General features: G+C 37.9%; 1 protein-coding gene across 2 annotated transcripts in view; it reads left to right on the top strand.

Annotated features, from left to right (window-relative positions):
• Spef2 (sperm flagellar and cilia associated 2) overlaps window positions 1-20,505 on the top strand; it is a 167,303-nt gene that overhangs the window by 103,673 nt on the left and 43,125 nt on the right. For both annotated transcript variants that reach the window (XM_021183947.3, XM_085831427.1), the window contains exons 24-26: window positions 1,919-2,056; window positions 5,907-6,058; window positions 10,390-10,570. In XM_021183947.3, the coding sequence (XP_021039606.1) occupies window positions 1,919-2,056; window positions 5,907-6,058; window positions 10,390-10,570 (471 nt within the window). The remainder of the gene's footprint in view (window positions 1-1,918; window positions 2,057-5,906; window positions 6,059-10,389; window positions 10,571-20,505) is intronic.

Below are 20,505 nucleotides of genomic sequence, written 5' to 3' on the forward strand. Positions count from 1 at the left end.
TTGGTTGTTTTTCTGTATACATGAAAGAATATAAATCAATATAATTTCAAAAAGAAGATAGAAGTTAAATTTGAGAAAAGGAGAACAGAATTAATGAGAATAAAAAGCAAACCTTGATTAATTAGCAAATAAGCAATTTAAATATTAAAATTAAAATATCAACCTGTATATAGACAAAGACATTGCTGACAGGAAGAGCAAAGTGGGAAGAAGCCAACACACATTCTTCTGAGTAAGCTTTTGTTATTAGAATATATACATGGAACTCCTCGTCAAATTGCTCCTCCAAGGAAGTGTGGTTTCTCCTTGAGAAAGGTTCAATATGTTTGGACATAATAAGCCTCATCAAAAATACTGTAAGACTTTTAAACAGTGGATTTTCAGCAGGATCACACAGTACAGAAAATTATGAAGTCTAAACAAAAAGTGCCTTCTTTTCATGCCTATGAATGGTTAAAGTTAGGTTTGGGATAAGTACATCCATTTGTTTATTTTTGAGACAGGGTTTCTCTGTGCAGCCCTGGCTATCCTGGAACTCTGTAAACTCAGTTCCACCTGCCTCTGCCTCCCGATTGCTGGGCATAAAGAAAGACTTATCACCACACCAGGCTTCACATCCATTTTTTAAAAGTGATATAGGGAATGTTAGTTGAAAACTCAGCTCTACCCTTTTATATTTTTGTGTTTTGTGCATAGGTGATCTTTGAAAATGAAACATTGAAGCTACTGTAGCTCAGACACCTCTATCCTCTTTCAATGCAACAGATTTTGGCACACTGACTATATAGTGTGGCAACCACCATTTCTAAATACCCAGCATTCAGCAGTTGCTGCCACTCTCCTATTTTATCCACACAGCAGTGATCCTAGGTACTTGCCAGGAACAATCCCATTTTATAGGCATAGAAATATAGCCAATGGGTTAATGTGTTAGGTGTCAGCATAGGAATCTATGTACAAGCACCTAAAGTCATCAGCAAACTGCTTCTCCAAGGAAGCATTACCCAATGCATGAAGACAGAATGACAAAGTGTACCTGCAGGGCTGTCTATTCCTAGAAACAGTGTAGCCACATCAGCCCCTAAAGTACTTGATGTCTTAAATTCTACTCTTATCTAATATCACTTCTGGAGCATAACTTAGTGCTACACATTACTCGAGCCCAAAGATTCACATCCTAGCTTTACCATCTACTCACGTGAGGAAAACACCTTTTCTATGACCCAGTATCCTCTTAATAAAAATAAAGATAAGGAGTGAGATAATTAATGATGCTTACTGGCATTTACTGGGTGATCAGATATGTCAACAATACACTTAAGAAGAACTCAATACTCAGAACCACTATAATTTTGGTATACATATATATAAATTATAAAACAAATGAAATATTCCCAAATGCCCATACTATAGGCCTATTGCTATGTGTAAATATGATGTTATACATTATCCTATTCACATTCTTCCTTACTGGCCACAGCCTGGTATGCTGCTTAGCTGTTGTTGATCATCCCCTTTACAAACGACTTTTTGTCAAAGGATGCTGTATTTGTGATAAGCAACAAATTCATGGTCTTGGTTCGAATGTAAAAGTGTATTTTTCCCCACCAACAATATTTGCTTTTGTTTTGTTTTGTTTTTAAATTCACATAAAGTGATACCACTTTAACAAAGAAACTAACGCACAAGTAGAGCTTTCCATGGGAAATGGGATAGAAGTGGATTTGTGAGACCTGTGGGCATCTGATCAGAGAGAACAAGAGGATCATCCTCCAAATAAATGAGTCTAACGCACAAACTTGTTAGGTGTGTCTTCGAAAGAGACATCTCCAGAAACAACGGCTCTCGGGTCCATGGCACAGAAGTTGTACAAGGCACGATTCTCAAACACAGCTGCTCTGTTTCTCTTCCCACTCAGGATCTGCGAGACCGCCTATGGGACATCTGCGAAGCGAGGAAGGAAGAGGCGGAACAGGAGAGGCTTGATATCATTAATGAGAGCTGGCTGCAGGACTCTATCGGAATCACAATGAACCATTTCTTTTCCCTGATGCAGGTAGGGACAGCCGGACATGGTGACATAGGCCCTCTTTACAACCTTATTTCTCAGGGAACAAGTCCATCTGGAATGTTAGGGGTCTGAGCATAAATCATTTTTTGCTCATTTCGCCTATTTTGTGTGGTATGCATTCTCTGCGTGGTATGCATTCTGCCTTGCCAAGTAAAATTAGCTAACAAAAATTGTTTTGTTTGTTTGTTTGTTTGTTTTATCCCAGCCAAGCAATCACACAGACATTGCATCTCAAGCAGCTACTGGACATCTCTGCATCCCTATGAAGTTTCTGTGAGATTGCAGAGACGCTGTCTGAAATGGGGGTATTTACCTGATCAGATTCTCAAATACTTAAAGGTGGCCACAATAGCCAGGGAAATCTGCCCTACCATAATTTCTGGGCTACATTACAACCATGGGTACCATTGCTGTGATCAGGGGAGAAAAACATATCAGCCTTTAGCTGTTAGATGTCACAAGACAAAATGACTATAGACACAGAATTTGAGAGCTCAAGGATTGATACAGGATGGAGGCGTGGGGTCAATTGTGTTTGCTTTGTAGTTTTTTAACTTTGAATTTCATGTATATATGTGTCAGAGTATGATTTTGTGCACCTGCTATGTGCCTGTGTAGATACGAAGTTAGTTTCCTTCCCTTATATAGGAGCCTTAAAATGCTATCTGCCTTGAGAAATAACTATACTTTGAAATGATGGTTTTGTGGATCTTGAGGAAGGCATTCCTGCATTAAAAAACTGATAAAAAGAAAAGGGCTTGTCTTAAAATGTGCATTTCAAACACACACACACAAAATTTTTACAATGGATCAATTGCCTTATGTCCTGAGGGAGGCTAGGGGTTAAGAGTCATGGCCAAATTTGTCTAAAATTATTGATGTTTAGGAGACTATCAAAGCTATCATGGCCAAGCTATACTTACTTAATTTTTGTTAACAGACATAGAGGTTCATAGAGGAAATGGAAGGGGAACCATTTCTCATCATAACTGATGAACTTAGAAGATACTTTAGAAAATGATAAAGTATCTCTGGTGATATGACTTAGACATCGTAGGTTTTCAGCAAATCTTTTCTAAACAGATGACCCTTCAATTCTAGAAGTTTCATCCTCAAATGAGACAGTCCCTGCTCCAAGGGCAGGTCTAAAAAGTCAACAGAAACCTAAAAAAACAGAAAACCCTCAGGAATTATAGTAGCTCCTACCTTAGTATTTTTTTTCCATAGTTTCAGTTTCCATCTTTAAACTACAGGTGTGTGTGTGTGTGTGTGTGTGTGTGTGGTGTTTGCCTGTACTTTTTGTTCTTGTTTTGTTCTTTGTTAAACTATAACACAGCTACTAATATGCCCATCAATTTATTTGACAGATGCATTAATTCATTTTTTTACTGTCTTAGATTTTTTAAGCTTCTTCCACAATGAAACATGCAGTTTAGAGCAACTTAAATCCATGGTCCCTCACAGTCTACTCATACTTGACTTGGAGTAACCTGTCTCTCATATTCTTTAGGACAAAGCTATGTTTTGGGTCAGACATGATGAGGTAAATCTTTGACTGTCCCGTTTTGCACCAATATATTGTTTGACCTCACTGGGGATGCTTAGGAAGCACCTTAGGATGCTTCCCTTTCTCATTGCGCCAACACTGTATATTCTCCATGTCCATTATCTGCTCAGTAGCTATCCAGGTTACCAGATCATATACTTTTGTTCTGAAGAGTTTCTGTCCAAGTGGCCTTCAGTGTCTAATGGTGTGTCATGATGCCTGAACAACTCAGTTCGTGTTCTTTTGTGACACAGACATTGCACTCACCTTATACCCATTCAAAAAATTGAAATATAGTACAACTGATTCTTTCAAAGAATCTACATTCATATTAGTATCACTATAGTATGTTGTTATCAATATTATATTATTAACTCTTGGTGTGTCTAATTCAGACTTTCTCAAATAGGTGTGAATGCACAGAAACAAAAGTATTACTCCTGTAATAAATAAATGACTTGAAGTGTACTCCCTGTTGGTGAAGAACTATATTATAGCCACATGGGAGGTTTAAAGGAATCGGGATATCAGAAGAAGGAAAACTATGTAGTCGTGTTATATGGATTGTAAAGATAAGATTGATTAAAAAGAGTTTCAACCAAAGGACAATACTGAGACATCATTAAGAACATTATTAAGCCTATTAAGGAGTATGCTTAGCTCCATAATACATAGTTTACACATTACTAAGTCAAGTGCTCTACTGGCCTAAACTCATCAGACAAGAGCTCAGGGTATCAGTTTGAATGCATAGCAAGAAAATATCGCAAACCAGTCTTAACAAATGCTTATGGAAGAAGCAGCTGAGATCCAGTGATGAAGGCACAGCACACTGAAGAGTCACTTTCATGAGTCAGAGACATAAACCATTCTTGTGGAATGATATGGATGTATCCACTCATTAATATATAGATTTGGGTTTTTTTATCCTAAGATCCTGAAGCAATGCCCACAGAAGACAAAGTAAACTCAAACATCAGAGTACATGCCAACCACTACTCTCAGAAATTTCCAGAGCACAGTAAACGATGACAACAGCCTCATGCTAAAGGTTCTGTCGTCATCCTCATTTCATAGATAAGGAAACTGAGGTAAACTGGGATGGCACTATTTGCTCAATACTTTCATCTAGTAAGTGAAAGAAGAAACTGGGTGTGACCACAGAGTCAATAGTCCTTCTGAAACACTACGTCTCAACAATATTGTCCTAATAGTTCAGCTTCACGGGTATGACACATATAGCTTTGTTTGGTACTACGCAATAAACTTCATCAAAGCCAAGAGTGGATATGCTGGAGAATAACTTTCAGTTCATCACATGAAGAAAGAACATGGTGATGGGACGATCCATCAAGTAGTAGATCACTGGGGCAGCTTGTATTTTGTCCAGAATGCTCAAAATCAGAAGCTGTAGTGTTTGTCAGGGACTAAAGGTAACGATCCCTCAGAAAATCTTCAGTCACCTACATTAGCTCACAAACAACTAGATAATTACCTCCCCAAATGGGTTCCATGCAAGCTACACTAGAAAACATGGTAATTACATAATTGTCTCTGGAAAATGCTGCATAATCCTTCTTTCTTCAATCAAGGAACTATCTATAGTAGAGAAATAATGGGTTGGAAGTGGAGGAACTACCTTTGTAGCATTAGGACTGTGCAGGGACTCACAGAACACATGCCCAGCCCATGCGCAGCCCCTGTGTGGTACAAGGGCAAACCGTCACTGACTGGAAGACAACAAGCACACATGTATTACTGCTGATCATTTTACAACCCATTCCTCTGCACTGCTCTACTTCCTTCAAGGTCTCTTCTAGCGTCTCCCACAGAGGAGAGGAGGAGTTATGTCTATCTTGTTCACATTAAGCAAGAAGAGAAACTGTATTGAGAGAATCACTGTTTCACTTTGTACGGTTGGTTTGGTTGTCATGTTTCCACAAACAGTTTGTATTGTACCAGAGGACTAGAACTAGTGTTGTTTTTATTTTGGTCTTGTATGTGTGGGGCCCCGTGATGATTGAATTATTGCTAGGACAAAGAAGTTAGTTAACTGAAGCATCTATAAAACCAATTAAAATGTATAACCCTGGTTAAGTGAAATCTCACTCAGTAAACATACCAAGTGCAAAGTTGTTTGCTTTCTTTAATAATTATGAAATCTTTATGGACAAAGAAATAATCATGGCTCTTTCTAGAAAATTCCTTTCAACCAACATGTACATATTATGGAAATACATGCAGATTAGTCTGTTCTTTGGGTATTGATATTCACTTTCTGTATTAAAGGCAGAAGTGAACCGTTTTCAAGATACCAAAAGACTCCTTCAAGATTATTACAGAGCAATGGAATCCAAAATCCCTCTGGAAGACAGTAAGAAATTTACTCGGGTCCCATTGGTTCAGCTTGATGGTAAAGAAATTTCAGAAAGCCAGCTCAGGTAATGCAGATCACTATATTTGTTACAGTAGAATTGTTTTGAACATAGAGCACAGAGATTTTAAATTGTAAATCATGCTGCTGATAGTGAGAATTCCCAAATATTCTAAAACACTGAACTTTTTCTAAAGACTTTGCTGTGACATTAACTTGAGGTAATATGATTGTTTATCTTGTTAGTAGTTAATATTTACTCTTTAGTTATAAAGGTATAGTTTGTTTTATGTCATTTTCCACAAAATTCCCCTCTGGGTATCAGTTTTGTATTGAGAAATACAGTTAGTTCCAAAAATCTCTAGTAAGGGATTAGGAATGTAAATAAGAGAACCTGATTGTTTATTTGTGTGTGTGTGTGTGTGTGTGTGTGTGTGTATGTGGGGGAGGGAAGGAGGGAGGGAGGGAGGGAAGGAGAGAGGAAAAGAGAATGAAAGAGAGAGAGAGAGAGAGAGAGAGAGAGAGAGAGGAGAATTGTGTAAACAGAAATAGATAGGATTGCCATTCTTCTTTTCAGGCAAGGAAACTGAGAAATTGTAAAAGCTCAGCAGTATATGATCATGACTCAGGAAACTGAAAGATACCAAATTGGTGCCAACAGAAAGGGGAACTTTTTGTAGGATAAAGACCAATTACATTTTTAGCCATATAAGTCATCTGAGGTTAGAGGAGGGAGGACAATAACTCAGATTCTGAGAGATTGGAGAAGATAGAGAAGATGGCATCACAAAGGGTGGGCAAGGGAAGCGGTTGTGATCCCCATGGTGTGTTTTCCAGCGATTAAACACTAAGATCTGGTTTAACTTTACTTATGTGACTTAAGACAGAACACTTGAAAACAAAATTCAAAATCATTTAGGAGTAAATGTGTTATTTGGAAGTAAATTTTAAAATAATAAAAATTAAAATAGTATTTCCTGGTGATTAGTCAGCACGGCACGAGAAAAGAGAAAAGGTCCAGTATCAAGATGAAGGTACTAGCAGAAGTTCGATTTCTAAAGCAATATGTAGACACTGAATGCTATGTTTGAATCTCCAAGGATATGAGCTATGTATTTTATATTTAATGAAAGGACCTTTGCCTAGAACCTTGCTCAATCAGCATAAGTGTAAGAGTTGTATAAACACAATATAGCATGATGAATTTATTTTGAAACCAGATAGGTCTAGTTTAGATACTGAATCTGTCACTGACTAACTCTTACTAGCTCTATAAGTAGGATAAGAACTTGCTTGTCTGTCAAGCCACTGCAACTCAATGTAAGCCTCAATTTCCATTGTAGTAAAAGTGGGTTCCATGTGAGAATCACAGAAAATAGAATCAACAAGGTATCTGGGACCATGTCTGGAAATTGGAACACTTAAAAATCTAGTCCCCAAACTCTCAACAAAGGATGGCTTCTTTTGTTATTGGATAATATACAATGGCCCACCCACTCTTACATATATACAATATTTTAATTGTGAGTATTACGTGTTCTCCATTTTTTGTTTTTCCCTCACTTGTTCCAAAAATAACTTAAGAAGTCATTACTGCATTAGGTTATGCAATGACCTAAAGTCCATTTGTCCATGCTTATATCCTTCCATCTAATATTATCATATTTCTGTCAGACACATATATAATCTGTATACACAAAAGGTGAGTGTGCACCCTCTTCCTGTCCCAAGTTAATAGCATTGGGCAAGATGCAAAAAAAAAAAAAAAAAAAAAAAAAAAAAAAAAAAAAAAAACCTTTGAAATCAAAACCAATAATGAAGACCAGTGGCAGTAGGAACCATTAGAATCACCCAAAGAGACTGAGTTCAGTGTCTGGAGTGGCAGTGCATTCTGTTCTTAGTACATAAAAGCAAACCAGGCATAATGGGGAAGCTATTAATGCTGGCTTGTACAATAAGCCCATAGAAGAACAGGCAGTTCTTTTTTCTTTTTTCCTTTTTCTTTCTTTTTTTATTCAGAGCAACTTTTTTTCTGATCTTAACCTCAAATCACTGCTTTGACAAAACTTCTGAGATAGTCAGTCAGTCAGGACACCAACCAGCCCACCACCTAAGCAATCACACTCCATAATATGTAGAAAGGAACAGGGAAAGTGTTAAGCAGTTGTACATATGTTTTCTACCTCATTCCACCCAACAACCCTAAAATACCAATAATGGTAGCAATATAATATTTTCATAGTAACAGTTGTATTTGTTGATAAAGAATTAGTCATGATGACAACCTCAATGATGTCTTTGTATTATTCCAACAAGTGAGGCTCAGAAATTCAAGTACCATTACTAATTTCATATCTCAAGATAGTGACAGAACTACCAGTACTACAGGGATTTTTTTCCCCAAGAAATGAATTCTAAGCCCTTACTCATCAACAACTACCTACAACTACTATGTGCCCACGTTTGTCCTCGTTCACACATCCCTTTTCTATTTTATTGATTAAATTTGGTTTTAGGCAGTGTCACATGCTCTGATTACTATCACTATCCATCTCTCGGCGCCCTCACACAGTAGTCATCCCTCCCTCCTGCCCGTGAGGCAGGGACTCACTGATGCTCAAAGTACTTCCAATACGTGAGCACTCAACCCCACACATGACATTTCTACCACACCATCCAAGTCCCAGGGAATACTACAGAAGGACTGAGAGGAAAGAATGAAAGAGACAGGAGATAAAGAAGCTACAAAATGCTACCATCAGGACATGATGTACCATTGCAAACACAAGCCCACAGGAGCTGCATTTGCCTGTACTGTGTCTGAACAAGACAAAGCCTGTCCACACCCAATCATGGGTAGGGGAGGAGCTCATATCGCCTTACTTTTTTGCTGAGCAATTGGCAATTGATAGATTATGGAGGAGGGACAGTCATTCTCTTAGACTCTTTGACAAGCAGTAAGTAAGGCTCTGAGCTCCTCCAAGTGAATAATTCAAAGCCCATGGCCATACAGATAGATGATTCTGCTTGAACATCAGTGGGTCATAAATTCAAAATCTTTTTCTAGATGATATGCCATGACTACTGTTTCACACAGCAAAGTGTTATGCTATGTAAAATGTCTGGAGATGATCACGTATATGGTTTTATTGGAACTTGAATGGCTTTGAGTTAGCAGTAATTTGTTATTAAAATATAATTCAATACGTGAATGTATTTTCAATGCATTACAGTTAGTTATTGTAGATCATAAAAGTTCCAAGTACTAGGTTTTAGATACTATTCTACTTCTCTGAGAATATACCATGAATGACCAAAGCATACAAGGAAAGCATTAAATTGGGGGCTTCATTACAGTTTTAGAGGATTATTCCATGACTATCCTCATAGGAAGCAAACCAGCATGGTGTTGGAAGAAGTAGCTGATTTATACCCTGATCTGCAGAAAGCAAGCAGATAAAACAACTAGGCCTGACATGTGTTTTTGGAAACCTCAAAGCCCACCTCCAGTGGCACACCTCCTACAACCAAACCATAAATACTCCAACAACCATGTCCCAAACTCCTAATCCTTCTCAAACAGTTCACCAACTGAGGATTACGCATTTGATTATATGAACCTATATTGAGAAGTCTCACTCAAACTTTCACACATTGTGAAAAATCAGTGTGTTAAGTTCAAGAAATCTCATTTGATGCTTCCAAGCAAAAGCAAGCTAGTTGTTTTCTGGAGTTCACAATCATCTTTCTAAACCACTGTTCCAGCCTCCTGCTTCCTCACTCTATAGAAACAAACGCTATTCTGGCTGGTGATAGTTGCTCTTTGTTTAAAACATCAACCAAGTCATCTTTAGAGTTACTCTTTTTTATTTCTTTTTCTCAATTCCTTCTCTACACTTAAGGCCCTTTGTATATTTTTGTCACCAGAGGATGACTCCAATTACAATGTCATCACCTCTGTTTAACAGCTCCAGTCCAATTTGTATTAGTTCCACTTTTGCATGTCAGGATACCAAGTGATAGTGGCCATCTTGAATGTGTTTCATTAGGTTTACTTTACCCATAGTGATTTACCCTCACAGGGAGTGTGTGCCCTGGAGATATGACGAGAATAGTCTCTCTTCATAATCACTGTTATCTAATACTCCTATTTTAATTATTGAGAACTAAATCTGAAAAAAGTCTTATTGTTTCTTGCTGTAAGCTTCCTATTATTAGCAAGCTTTTATAGACCATATAATTGTGAATACAGCATTTTCCAATCATATCCCTTTCAATTAATTCTTCTAGGAAATTTTGGAAATGTGATTCAAAGCAACAAAACAAAGCAAAAGAACACAGTCACAAAAATAAAATCTTTTCAATGAAACCCTTATACTTGTTTTTTCCCCCCTAAAGAATTCCTCTAGTTCCTCGAATATCCAATTCTCCAGAAAATACTACCGTCAAACCAAAGGTGGGAACATTTCTGAAGGGTAGATCTGATCCCCCTTTAGAAGTTCTGGAAGCCAACTTTGAAATAGATGAGAAGATTTTATTGGACACCTGGCAGCAGGCTTCATTAGCCATCTCTCACATGGTAAGCAGTGCCTATGGCTGCATTTCTTGTTAACAATCCTACTACTTAGGTGGCAGGATTGGTAACATTGTCCAAGTGTAACATTTATATTTATACTCACAGTCATGGTGTAAAAAAAATGCATGCCTTTCAGAAACTATTATTACTTCTAAAGGGATTATTAAGGGACTAATTTTCCTGAAAGAAGTAGGAAATTAAGAGATATAGTCACCAAGTATTTGAAATCATGTAAGAAGGGAGGCAATATTTAGATTCATTTCAGTGCTAAGCTAGGTAGCAAAAGCTGGGGACTAAAGATCAAGAGATTGTTAAGGAGGGTACGATGGTGGCCCTGTATAAATCATATCCTTGTTGACTGTGACAGTGCTACACTATGCTGGCCAACTTGGTCATCTAATAATGAGGTCCAGCATGGCCAGATTTTTCCATTTCCTACTAAAAAAAACAGAAATGAAATGATTTTGGTTCTTAATTTTTTAATGTGATACTACTGCTTTTGGTTTTAAAGAATGAAATATAATTCTTAGAAATAAATACTTACAAAGTCAAGAAAGAAAACTCAAAGCCCAGTTAGCCAATTTGCCATTTGACTTGCCACCTCAACCTGTCTGATTTTTGTTTGTTTGTTTGTTTGTTTGTTTGTTTCTAAATCACAAGAGAGTTAGCATTATTATCCTTTTGCAGTAGAGAACTAACATAACCCCCCTGGAGCTCTTGTCTCTAGCTGCATATGAATCAGAAGATGGCCTAGTTGGCCATCAGTGGAAAGAGAGGCCCATTGGTCATGCAAACTTTACATGGCTCAATACAGGGGAACGCCAGGGCCAAGAAGTGGGAGTGGGTGGGTAGGGGAGTGGGTGGGGGAGCGTGTGGGGGACTTTTGGGATAGCATTGGAAATGTAATTGAAATAAATACCCAATAAAAAAATATGGGGAAAAAAAAGAAAGAAATGTAGGAAGATTTTGCTTGGATTCTGTTCTACCCCACTTGCCTTTTAGTTTTCGTTTGCATTAAGCATTCTTTGATTTCACTGAAGTACTCTAATCATAAAAGAGTAGTGACCCGATCAAAGGTCTCTTGAAAGAGGTGAAAGAGAAGCCTGCTTCATAATCTTACAGGAGATCCTCCTTAGCTTCCCTTGGGGTCTGATTTGTGAGCCTTTATCCCAAACAGAACAAAGAGGTCTCCTTTCTCCCCCAATTTTCTTTTGGTCTACTCATATCTTTCTTTTGTTTCTCACAGAGTAATTTCAAACTCCTTTCTTGTCATATTTGTTCCAAAGAACCTTTAAGTGTGGATATTGCTCACATCAAGAAAATGCATAAAATGCATTTGCCTGGCTTCACACACTCTTTAAAGTAAGCACTCATGGCACCTGTACACAGGAATTAGAAAAACCAGGTGTGCAGCTGCTAGGTCTCCTCGGGTGTCATCCAAATCTTAGCTGTCTTAAGTGAACTACCATCTTGCTTTTTCAGTCAATTCTTTCAGAACCAAAGTCTGTAACTCCTATACAATATATGGTAGTTCTGCCTGCCTTTGAGTTTTCAGGAAATGGACTCTTTGCTGTGTGTGTGTGTGTGTGTTCATTTTTAGAACATTATTCATTAAAGTCATCTCATAATTATTCTGTTAATTTTCTTTGTTATGCAGTGTTCTGTAACATGACTGCATCACAATTTGGGTAACGATGTTGCTGTTAATCCACACTTGGTTTGCAGTTTGTTGTCATTGGACACAGCTGTTGTGAACATTCTCACATGCATCTCTTAGTTCCCATGAGTATACAAATTTACCTCAGACCTGGGACTATATGCTCTCATCTACATACCATTTGCTTGTGTGTGTGTATGTGAGTGTGTCTGTGTGTGTATGCATCTACCTTATTGTTCATATGGAAGTTATATAACTTACTATATGTAAACAATCTCAAAGTAAAATTTATAAAAAGTCCATTATAGGTAAAGATTATCCCCAAACAAGATGTTCAGTTCACTAGACAGGTTTTTCATCCTAAACTTCCCAATAGTCTGGTTTAATAGTTTCAAAGATATATACTACAAGAATCAACCAAAATGCAGGTAGAGAAGAATAGGTTCATTCTCATAATGGGTAGTTTAGCACAGCTCTTGTTATGTAGTAAATATTCATGCTTCAAATATGTATAAAATTATATCTACACATATGTAATTTTTAAATCTTGGGTTTTAAAAATACTTTTGTTACATTTGTTTTCTCTTTGAATTATCAAATATAATACAAAAGAAGGTAAAATATTTGGGACAAGCAATAAAAGGCACATATCAAGATAATAGATCCAAAATATATCTGCAACTATATAATATTTTTAAAAGATAGAGCTAAAAATAATTATCATTAGATTGTTTAAACAAACAAATAAGCAAGGGGCTAGCTAGACGTAGCAGAGGGTAGAGGCACTTCACTGCTAAGCCTACCAGCCTGGGCTTCATGCTTAGAACCTGCCTAGTAGAAGGGAGAACTGACCTTCCAAGTCATCTTCTGATTTATACACATACTACAGCACACACATATTCACACACACACATGCACAGCAAACAAATAAACAAACCAATTTTAATATAGTATTTTTCATCTTTAAAAATGTATCTGGCTTATATACTCATATAAAGAATTTCAGTTATTTTGATCATCCAGTTCCCTTCTTTATAGCCACTTTCTCTCAAGGAGTCTCCCTCCTAATTCTTTTCTCCAGTCTAAGTTAGCTTCCTGGATGTGGGTGAGGAGTTACTCAGTGGGACAAGGGCTGCTTGTCTGGGGCTGCAACCCTAAAAAAAGTTCCACCCTTCCTGTGAGAAGCCTCGTGGACACTTATATCTCCCATGATGAAGTGCTCTGGCCCACTCTTGGACAACTGCTGTGTAACTCACCGTGAACGCAATGGTTCTGTCACTTCCAGGAGACATCACTTTTGCTGCATGTCTTCAGTTCTCCCACTCTTTGCGCCTTCTCTTCTGTGATGTTCCTGAGCCTAGTAAAAGGGTGTTATTTTAAAATGACACAATGTTTGTAAGATACAGACATGGTCTCTAACTAATGATATAAAAGAAGTATGCTATGGTCATTCCCAAAGCCATCCTTGAGTCTCTAACGTTGACTTAGAGGCCGAGAGACTCTGCCTTTCCTGCTATGCCATTACTACCTCAGCAACCTTCCTGCTGAGAGGATCAGGCCTGCTCACTTTACTCTGTACCATTATGGTGCCATCTTAGTATTCTTTCCTCTTCTAACATGGATCTCCTTCTTGTACTTGCTTAGATCCTCTGTGATTTTATTTGTTTGGTTTGGTTTTGTCATTACAGCTAATTTATGCTTTTGATTTTGACCTTTTTTCCCGAAGCCCCTGACTTCTATGCCTTCTATGCTCATGACCTCATGAGTTCTTCTCTTTGTAGTTTCTAATGCTCCTCCCAGTGACTTGGTTCATCATACTCATGTTCTCTCTTCTCTCTCTCTCTCTCTCTCTCTCTCTCTCTCTCTCTCTCTCTCTCTCTCTTTCTCCTCTCTCCCCCTCCCTCCCTCCCTCTCTCCCTCCCTCCCTCCCTGTCTGTGTGTGTGTGCGTATGAAGTTTGTGTGCATGTTTATGTGTATAAATGTGAATATGTACACGTCACAGTGTGTGCGTATAGTGGTCAGAGGACAACCTTGGGTGTCTCAGCAGTTTCTACTTTCTTTGGAACAGTCTCTTTGTTGTTTGTGCCTTCCTCTTACACACAAGCATGCCAGGCTAGCTAGCCATATCATGGTCTTCAGGGCCTTCTCCTGTTTCCCTTACGATCTTGCTGCACCGAGACTACAGAGGGCCAATACTGGGCCCAGTATTTTATCATTTCTGGAGACTCAAACTCAGGACGTCATCCTTGTTTAGCAAGTGTCCTGTCCACTAAGCAATCAACCGATCCCTACTCTGTCATTTTATCTCGTTAGTGTTTTCCTGAACACTGAACTTGGTTCTATTACCGTTCATATACCGTAATTTAGTACAATGCCCACACCTAACACAGTCCTGAGTTATCAGTACAGTCTTGAGATGCTGCTGCAGCTGCCACCATGCTCACAACACTGAAACCAGTAGAAAGATGGCAGTGATGGAAGTAATGGCTAGCACAAAACCCACGAGTGCCAAGTCCCAGGGAATGGGAAGCAGGTGCAGACTTTCTAAAAAGATCATGTATTATTTGTATTGTTAATTGAACTTCAAAATTATAATGGGTGGGTCATAAATCTATCAAAACTACCTAGGAAAAATACTGCATTCTTAAAGAGGAACATAGATCCAGAGTATTAGCTATATGTCACAATTAAACATGGCCTGTTTTAAGCTTTGAAAAATCTGGTAGCTTCTCTAAGTCTTCAATTTCTTCTCCAAAAACATGAGAAAAATTCTCAAATGATTGAAATTCAGTGATGAGTGTATATGAAAATGCTTTAGAAAATATAAATACAAGTACTCGCTAGAAATTTATTTAAAAGTATACATCTTTCTTTTGTACTTTGGGATGTCTCATCGCAAGCATAGCAAAATGATCACTTAATATTATTAAGCGAAATATGAAATATGTGAAACAGAATTTTATGTTATGATAGAATTCTATAAATCTAATGTCATACATTTAAAAGCAGACAAAAAAATAAGAATTACTCTTGAGTTTAGCACCAAGACCCTTGAATGATTAAACTGTGACTTGTTAGAAAACAAACATTTAAAGGAACTTTTAGTTCCAAACGAGAGAGGTATGATTCAGAAAATGGATGTCGGCAAACAGTTCCAAGTGAGATTGGTGCAATTGGACGGAACTGCACTTTGATTCAGGCTTTTCCTAAGGAGCAATTTTACTAAAAGCTACTCATTTTGAATGACATGTTAATTTTTAGCAAAGCTTTCTAATTGGTAGGTAGGTAATGATTTCAGAGAAGTCATATTTAACACCTACAATGTCAAACCATTACGTTTTAAAGTTCTTACTAATCCTAGAAGCTACTTTAAAGAATATATTCTAAATTCTGCTGATTTTTGAAAGAGATCTGGAGGTCTTTGAGAAATGTGGACAAGGAAATCACTAATGATAATCACTGCCTTCATCATCATCACAAGGTCGTTTGCCAAGGAGATAAATCAATTTTAGAGGAAATTGCTGACATATACTACTTTGCAAGAACAAATTTTAAAAAATGAATTGCTTGCAATTTAAAGGGGGGTTGTTTAACAATCAAGCTTTCAACTTTACCAAGAACTTGAAAGTACAGTAGGTAGCATGAAATCCATTTTTATCAAAAGTCATCTGTGCAGAAAAAAAAAAAATTCAAAAACAAGCCAACCAAGCTGGCTTTCTCTTTTCTTTTCTTTTCTTTTTTCTTTTCTTTTCTTTTCTTTTCTTTTCTTTTCTTTTCTTTTCTTTTCTTTCCCTCTCTCTCTCTCTCTCTCTCTCTCTCTCTCTCTCTCTCTCTCTCTTTCTTTCTTCTTCCTTCTTTCTTCTTTCTTTCATTTTTGGTTAAGGAAATGGTTTATTACATCTTACAACGTGTGTGTTGTCTCGCATCCTAGGAAGTGAGGAAAGGAACTCAAAGCAGAACTTGATGTCATGATCTGAGGCAGAAACCATGGAAGGATGCTACTTACTGGCTTGCACCTCATGGCTTGCTCAGCCTGCTTTCTTACTCACTCTCTTGACCACCTTCTCAGGACCACCACAATGGTCTGGGCCCTACCACATAACCAATCTAGAAAATGCATCACACAGGTTTGCCTACTGACTCAACCTGGTTGGGGTGTTTTCTCAGTTGAGGTTTCTTCTTCTAAAATGATGCTAGCCTGTGTCAAGATGATGAAAAGTAGCCAATACAGTTCTCAAAGGAAGAAATATGAATGCTAAGAAGTATTTTTAAGTGTTAGATATCTTAGCAATCAGACATATTTAAATTAAAACTGTTTGAAATTTTATCTTATTTTTATCTTATTATCTTATCTTATGAAATAAGATAAAATTTCAAACAGAATGACTAAGATTAAGAAAACAAATGACAATACATGTTGTGAAGATATGAAAGAGGATCCCTTAGTCCTATTAGAATGTGAATTGGTCTTGCCACTATGGAAATCAGCATGGAAGTTCCTCAAGGGGCTAGAAATAAATGTACCCTGTGATCCAGTGATTCCACCCCTGGGCATTTATCCAAGAAGATCTATTTTGTACTGGAGAGAGATTCTTATTATCTGTGTTCTTTGCTGCTCTATCCACAATAGCTAGGAAACAGAAACAACCTGGATGTCCATAATGAAATGTGTGTGTGCACAGTGCAGTACTATTCATTTAAGGAAAATGAAGTCATAAAATTCTACATTCTAAATGAATGAAAGACAAATGTTGGGTATGTGTCATCTCATTTGTAGATGATAGTTTCAACTTCTTAGATATGTGTATTACATTTTGAATACCACGGAAGTTGGAAAAGGGACCGTGGGAAAATTTCAGTAGAGGGAGATAGAACACAGTGATACAAAGAGTCAAATGGGAAAAATAAAAATCCAATCTTTGGTTAATTTTTTAATGTAATTATCTATCTATCTATCTATCTATCTATCTATCTATCTATCTACCTACCTACCTATTTTACACTCCAGATTTTATTCCCCTCCCAGTTCACCCTCTGATGGTCCACATCCCATACCTCCTCCTCACCCCTTATCTCCACAAGAATGTCCCACCCCACCCCACCAGACCTCTAAATTCCCTGGGGCCTCCAATCTCTTGGGGGTTAGGTCCATCCTTTCTGACTGAACTCAGACCCAGCAGTCCTTGCTGTATATGTGTTGGGGGCCTCATATCAGCTAGTGTATACTGCCTGGTTTATGGTCCAGTGCCTGAGAGATCTTGGGGGTCAAGTTTAATTCAGACTGCTAGTCCTCCTACAGGGTCACCCGCCTCCTCAGCTTCTTCCAGTTTTTCCCTAATTCAACCACAGGGGTCAGCAGCTTCTGTCCATTGGTTGGGGATAAACATCTGCATTGACTCTTAAAGCTGATTGTTGGGTCTTCCCGGAGGGCAGTCATGATAGGTTCCTTTTTGTGAACACTCCGTAGCCTTAGTAATAGTGTCCAGACTTGGGACTTCCCCTTGAGGTGGATCCCACTTTGGGCCTCAAGTCTCCTTTCTATTTCCACTTCTGCAGTTGTTTCAGACAGGAACAATTATGGGTCAGAGTTTTGACTGTGGGATGGCAACCCCCTCCCTCACTTGATGCCCCGTCTTTCTGCTTGAAGTGGGCTCTATAAGTTCCCTTTTCCTACTTTTGGTAATTTCATGTAAGGTCCCTCCCTTTGGGTCCTGAGAATCTTTCACCTCCCAGGTCGCTGATACATTCTGGAGCGTCCCCCTAACCTCCTTCCTCTGAGGTTACCTGTTTCCATTCTTTCTGTTGCCTTTCAGGGCTTCAGTCCTTTTCTCTCCCCCAATACCAGATCTGGTTCCCCTCTTTCCCCCACCTCATCCACTTTCCCTCCTAGGTCCTTCCCTCCCTCCCTCCTTGTGCTGTGATTGCTTTCTTCTCCCTCTCAAGTGGGACTGAGGGGTCATCACTTGGGCCCTTTAACCAAGCTGGCTTTTTCTATGTAGCTTTTCTGGCTCTCTAAGTGCTGCTGGCAGATTATTCTGTGACATATTACAATTTTAAAAGGAAAATCTATCAGTTACAAACATTGTCCTCCATAAGGCTTACAAATATGTCCAAGAATATGAAGCCTATTAGCAAGTGATGAGGCTTAATGTCCATGGAGAAATTGGCAAGTGTGACATGCTGGGCCATGGGGCATGAAATATATGTCAGGCATCTAAAAAAGGCAGCAACTTACTGGCCTTTAGCAAACAAAATTGCAAAGGCTTTGGAGGGAGCTAGGCCTTATCTATATGTCCATGTATGTATCTCCCTTACTCTTTTTTGCATTCTCCTCATTCTATTAGTCTCAGAAATCACATCAGATCTGGACCACCCAAGTGCTTGCATGTATAGATACATATAATCTTATTGATTCTCATTTTCTGACTTCCAAAATGCATGTGGTTTTTTTATATACTTCTTTGAGATCTTTTTTTTTCAGTTCTCATAAATAATCCTCACTTTTGCCAGAGTCAAATGAATTTAGTACTTAGTTCTAGTATTTCTAGAAACAAGAAGAACATTGGTGGCATAGGACTTAGAGATTTTCTATAGAGATAGATAGATAGATAGATCTTAAATTTTAAATTTACAAACAGTAATTGTATATCTTTTTTGCTTATACTTTGATATTTTGATAGTGATAGACATTTTAAAATGATAAACCAAACTAATACACATCTATCATTTCACCTTCTTATCAAATTTTTTAGAGTAAACATTTAAAATCCATCCTCTAGCAATTTTCAAATATAAAATACATTAACTACTGAATCCATGCTATGTAATAGGCCATCAGAATTTGTTTCTTTCATCTGAGTAAGACATTTTACCCATTCATTGACAGTTTTCTTTACACTCTATCCATCTACCCTCAACACCTGATAGCCACCACTCAGCTCTATACTTTAATAAGTTTAATATTTTTACATATGTGTATATGTACAAGAGTCAGATTATTTAGCATCTAATATCCTTCTCTTGTTTATAATATCTTCTGAGTTTATCTATGTAACCCTGAGACAAGGCTTTCTATAACCTGAAGTATATAGAACATCTTAAAAGAGACAGGAGGCAAAGGGGGAGGGGGGACCCTGTAAAATTCCATCTCTCCTTAGTATGAGGACAGAATTTCCCCATCTGTGACTAGCATGGAGTGATAATACAACTATAATCCAAACATTTGTGGTAGTGAGAGAGGGACTAACTACAATGGAGACACACAGAAAGTCAGAGAGTAGAAGAAGCTAGCACTATGACATTAGCCGGTGGCAAATATTATCTCCATAAGCAATGAATCTTATGGGAGGGTGTCAAGAGTTAGAATGGAAAATCCAGCATTAAAGTGTATGTGATTCAACCTACACTCTCCTGAACTGGCTATGTGGACATGAAATTTGTATCTCATGTCATCTATAGTGCACAGACACAATATGTAAACATGCATGCTTTTATAATATAGTAATTTTATAGGATAATATTTAAGCAGGATTAAAATGTAAAAAAAAAATCCATTAAGGGTTAATGGTTGTTTTTCTGTCAACTTGATATAAACTAAAGGCATCTCATAAAAGGCAACATCATTTGGGGAATTGCATTTATCAGATTGTTCTGTAGGCAGCTCTGTTGGAAAGTTTCTTGGGTAATAATTGGCATTAGAGGGCATTATCCTGGCTTGATTAAGAAAGCAAGATGAGCAAGCCATGAGAAGCAAAGGAATAAGCCATGTCCCTTTGTCCCTTTGTAGCTCATGACTCTGTCTTATTGAGATTCTACCTTGACTTCCATTATTGATGGACTGCCACTGGGAGATGTAAACCAAACAAACTCTTTATTCTTCAAGTTGCTTTTGTTCCTGGTGTTTATCACAGCAATAGAAAGGGAACTGTAACATAAATTGATATATAGGGGGGAAAAGACTGTCCTAGAGGCAAGAGACAACAGAAATTTAGAAGAAAATCAATTGCTATGATTATAGAGGTAGTTAATCTGACAGATGTGAGGAGAAAGACCACCAACCCAAATCATAGCCAACTTAATTAAAGCAAGCCCTTTTATTTGTTCACATGAGCTGTCACTCTCTAACACAGGGTTCAGAAGATCAGCTTTAGACATGTGGAACATAAGGATTTTTATAGTTCAGGAGTAGACAGTTCCAAGTAGGGGATTTGGCAGGCAAATAGGCAGGTTACAGGAGCAGAACATAAGCACAATAACTTGGTCATAACATCCTCCTGAAAC

Source organism: Mus caroli, unplaced genomic scaffold, assembly GCF_978045245.1.
Source record: "Mus caroli unplaced genomic scaffold, Mus_caroli_1 scaffold_16, whole genome shotgun sequence".
Classification (NCBI taxonomy): Eukaryota; Metazoa; Chordata; class Mammalia; order Rodentia; family Muridae; genus Mus; species Mus caroli.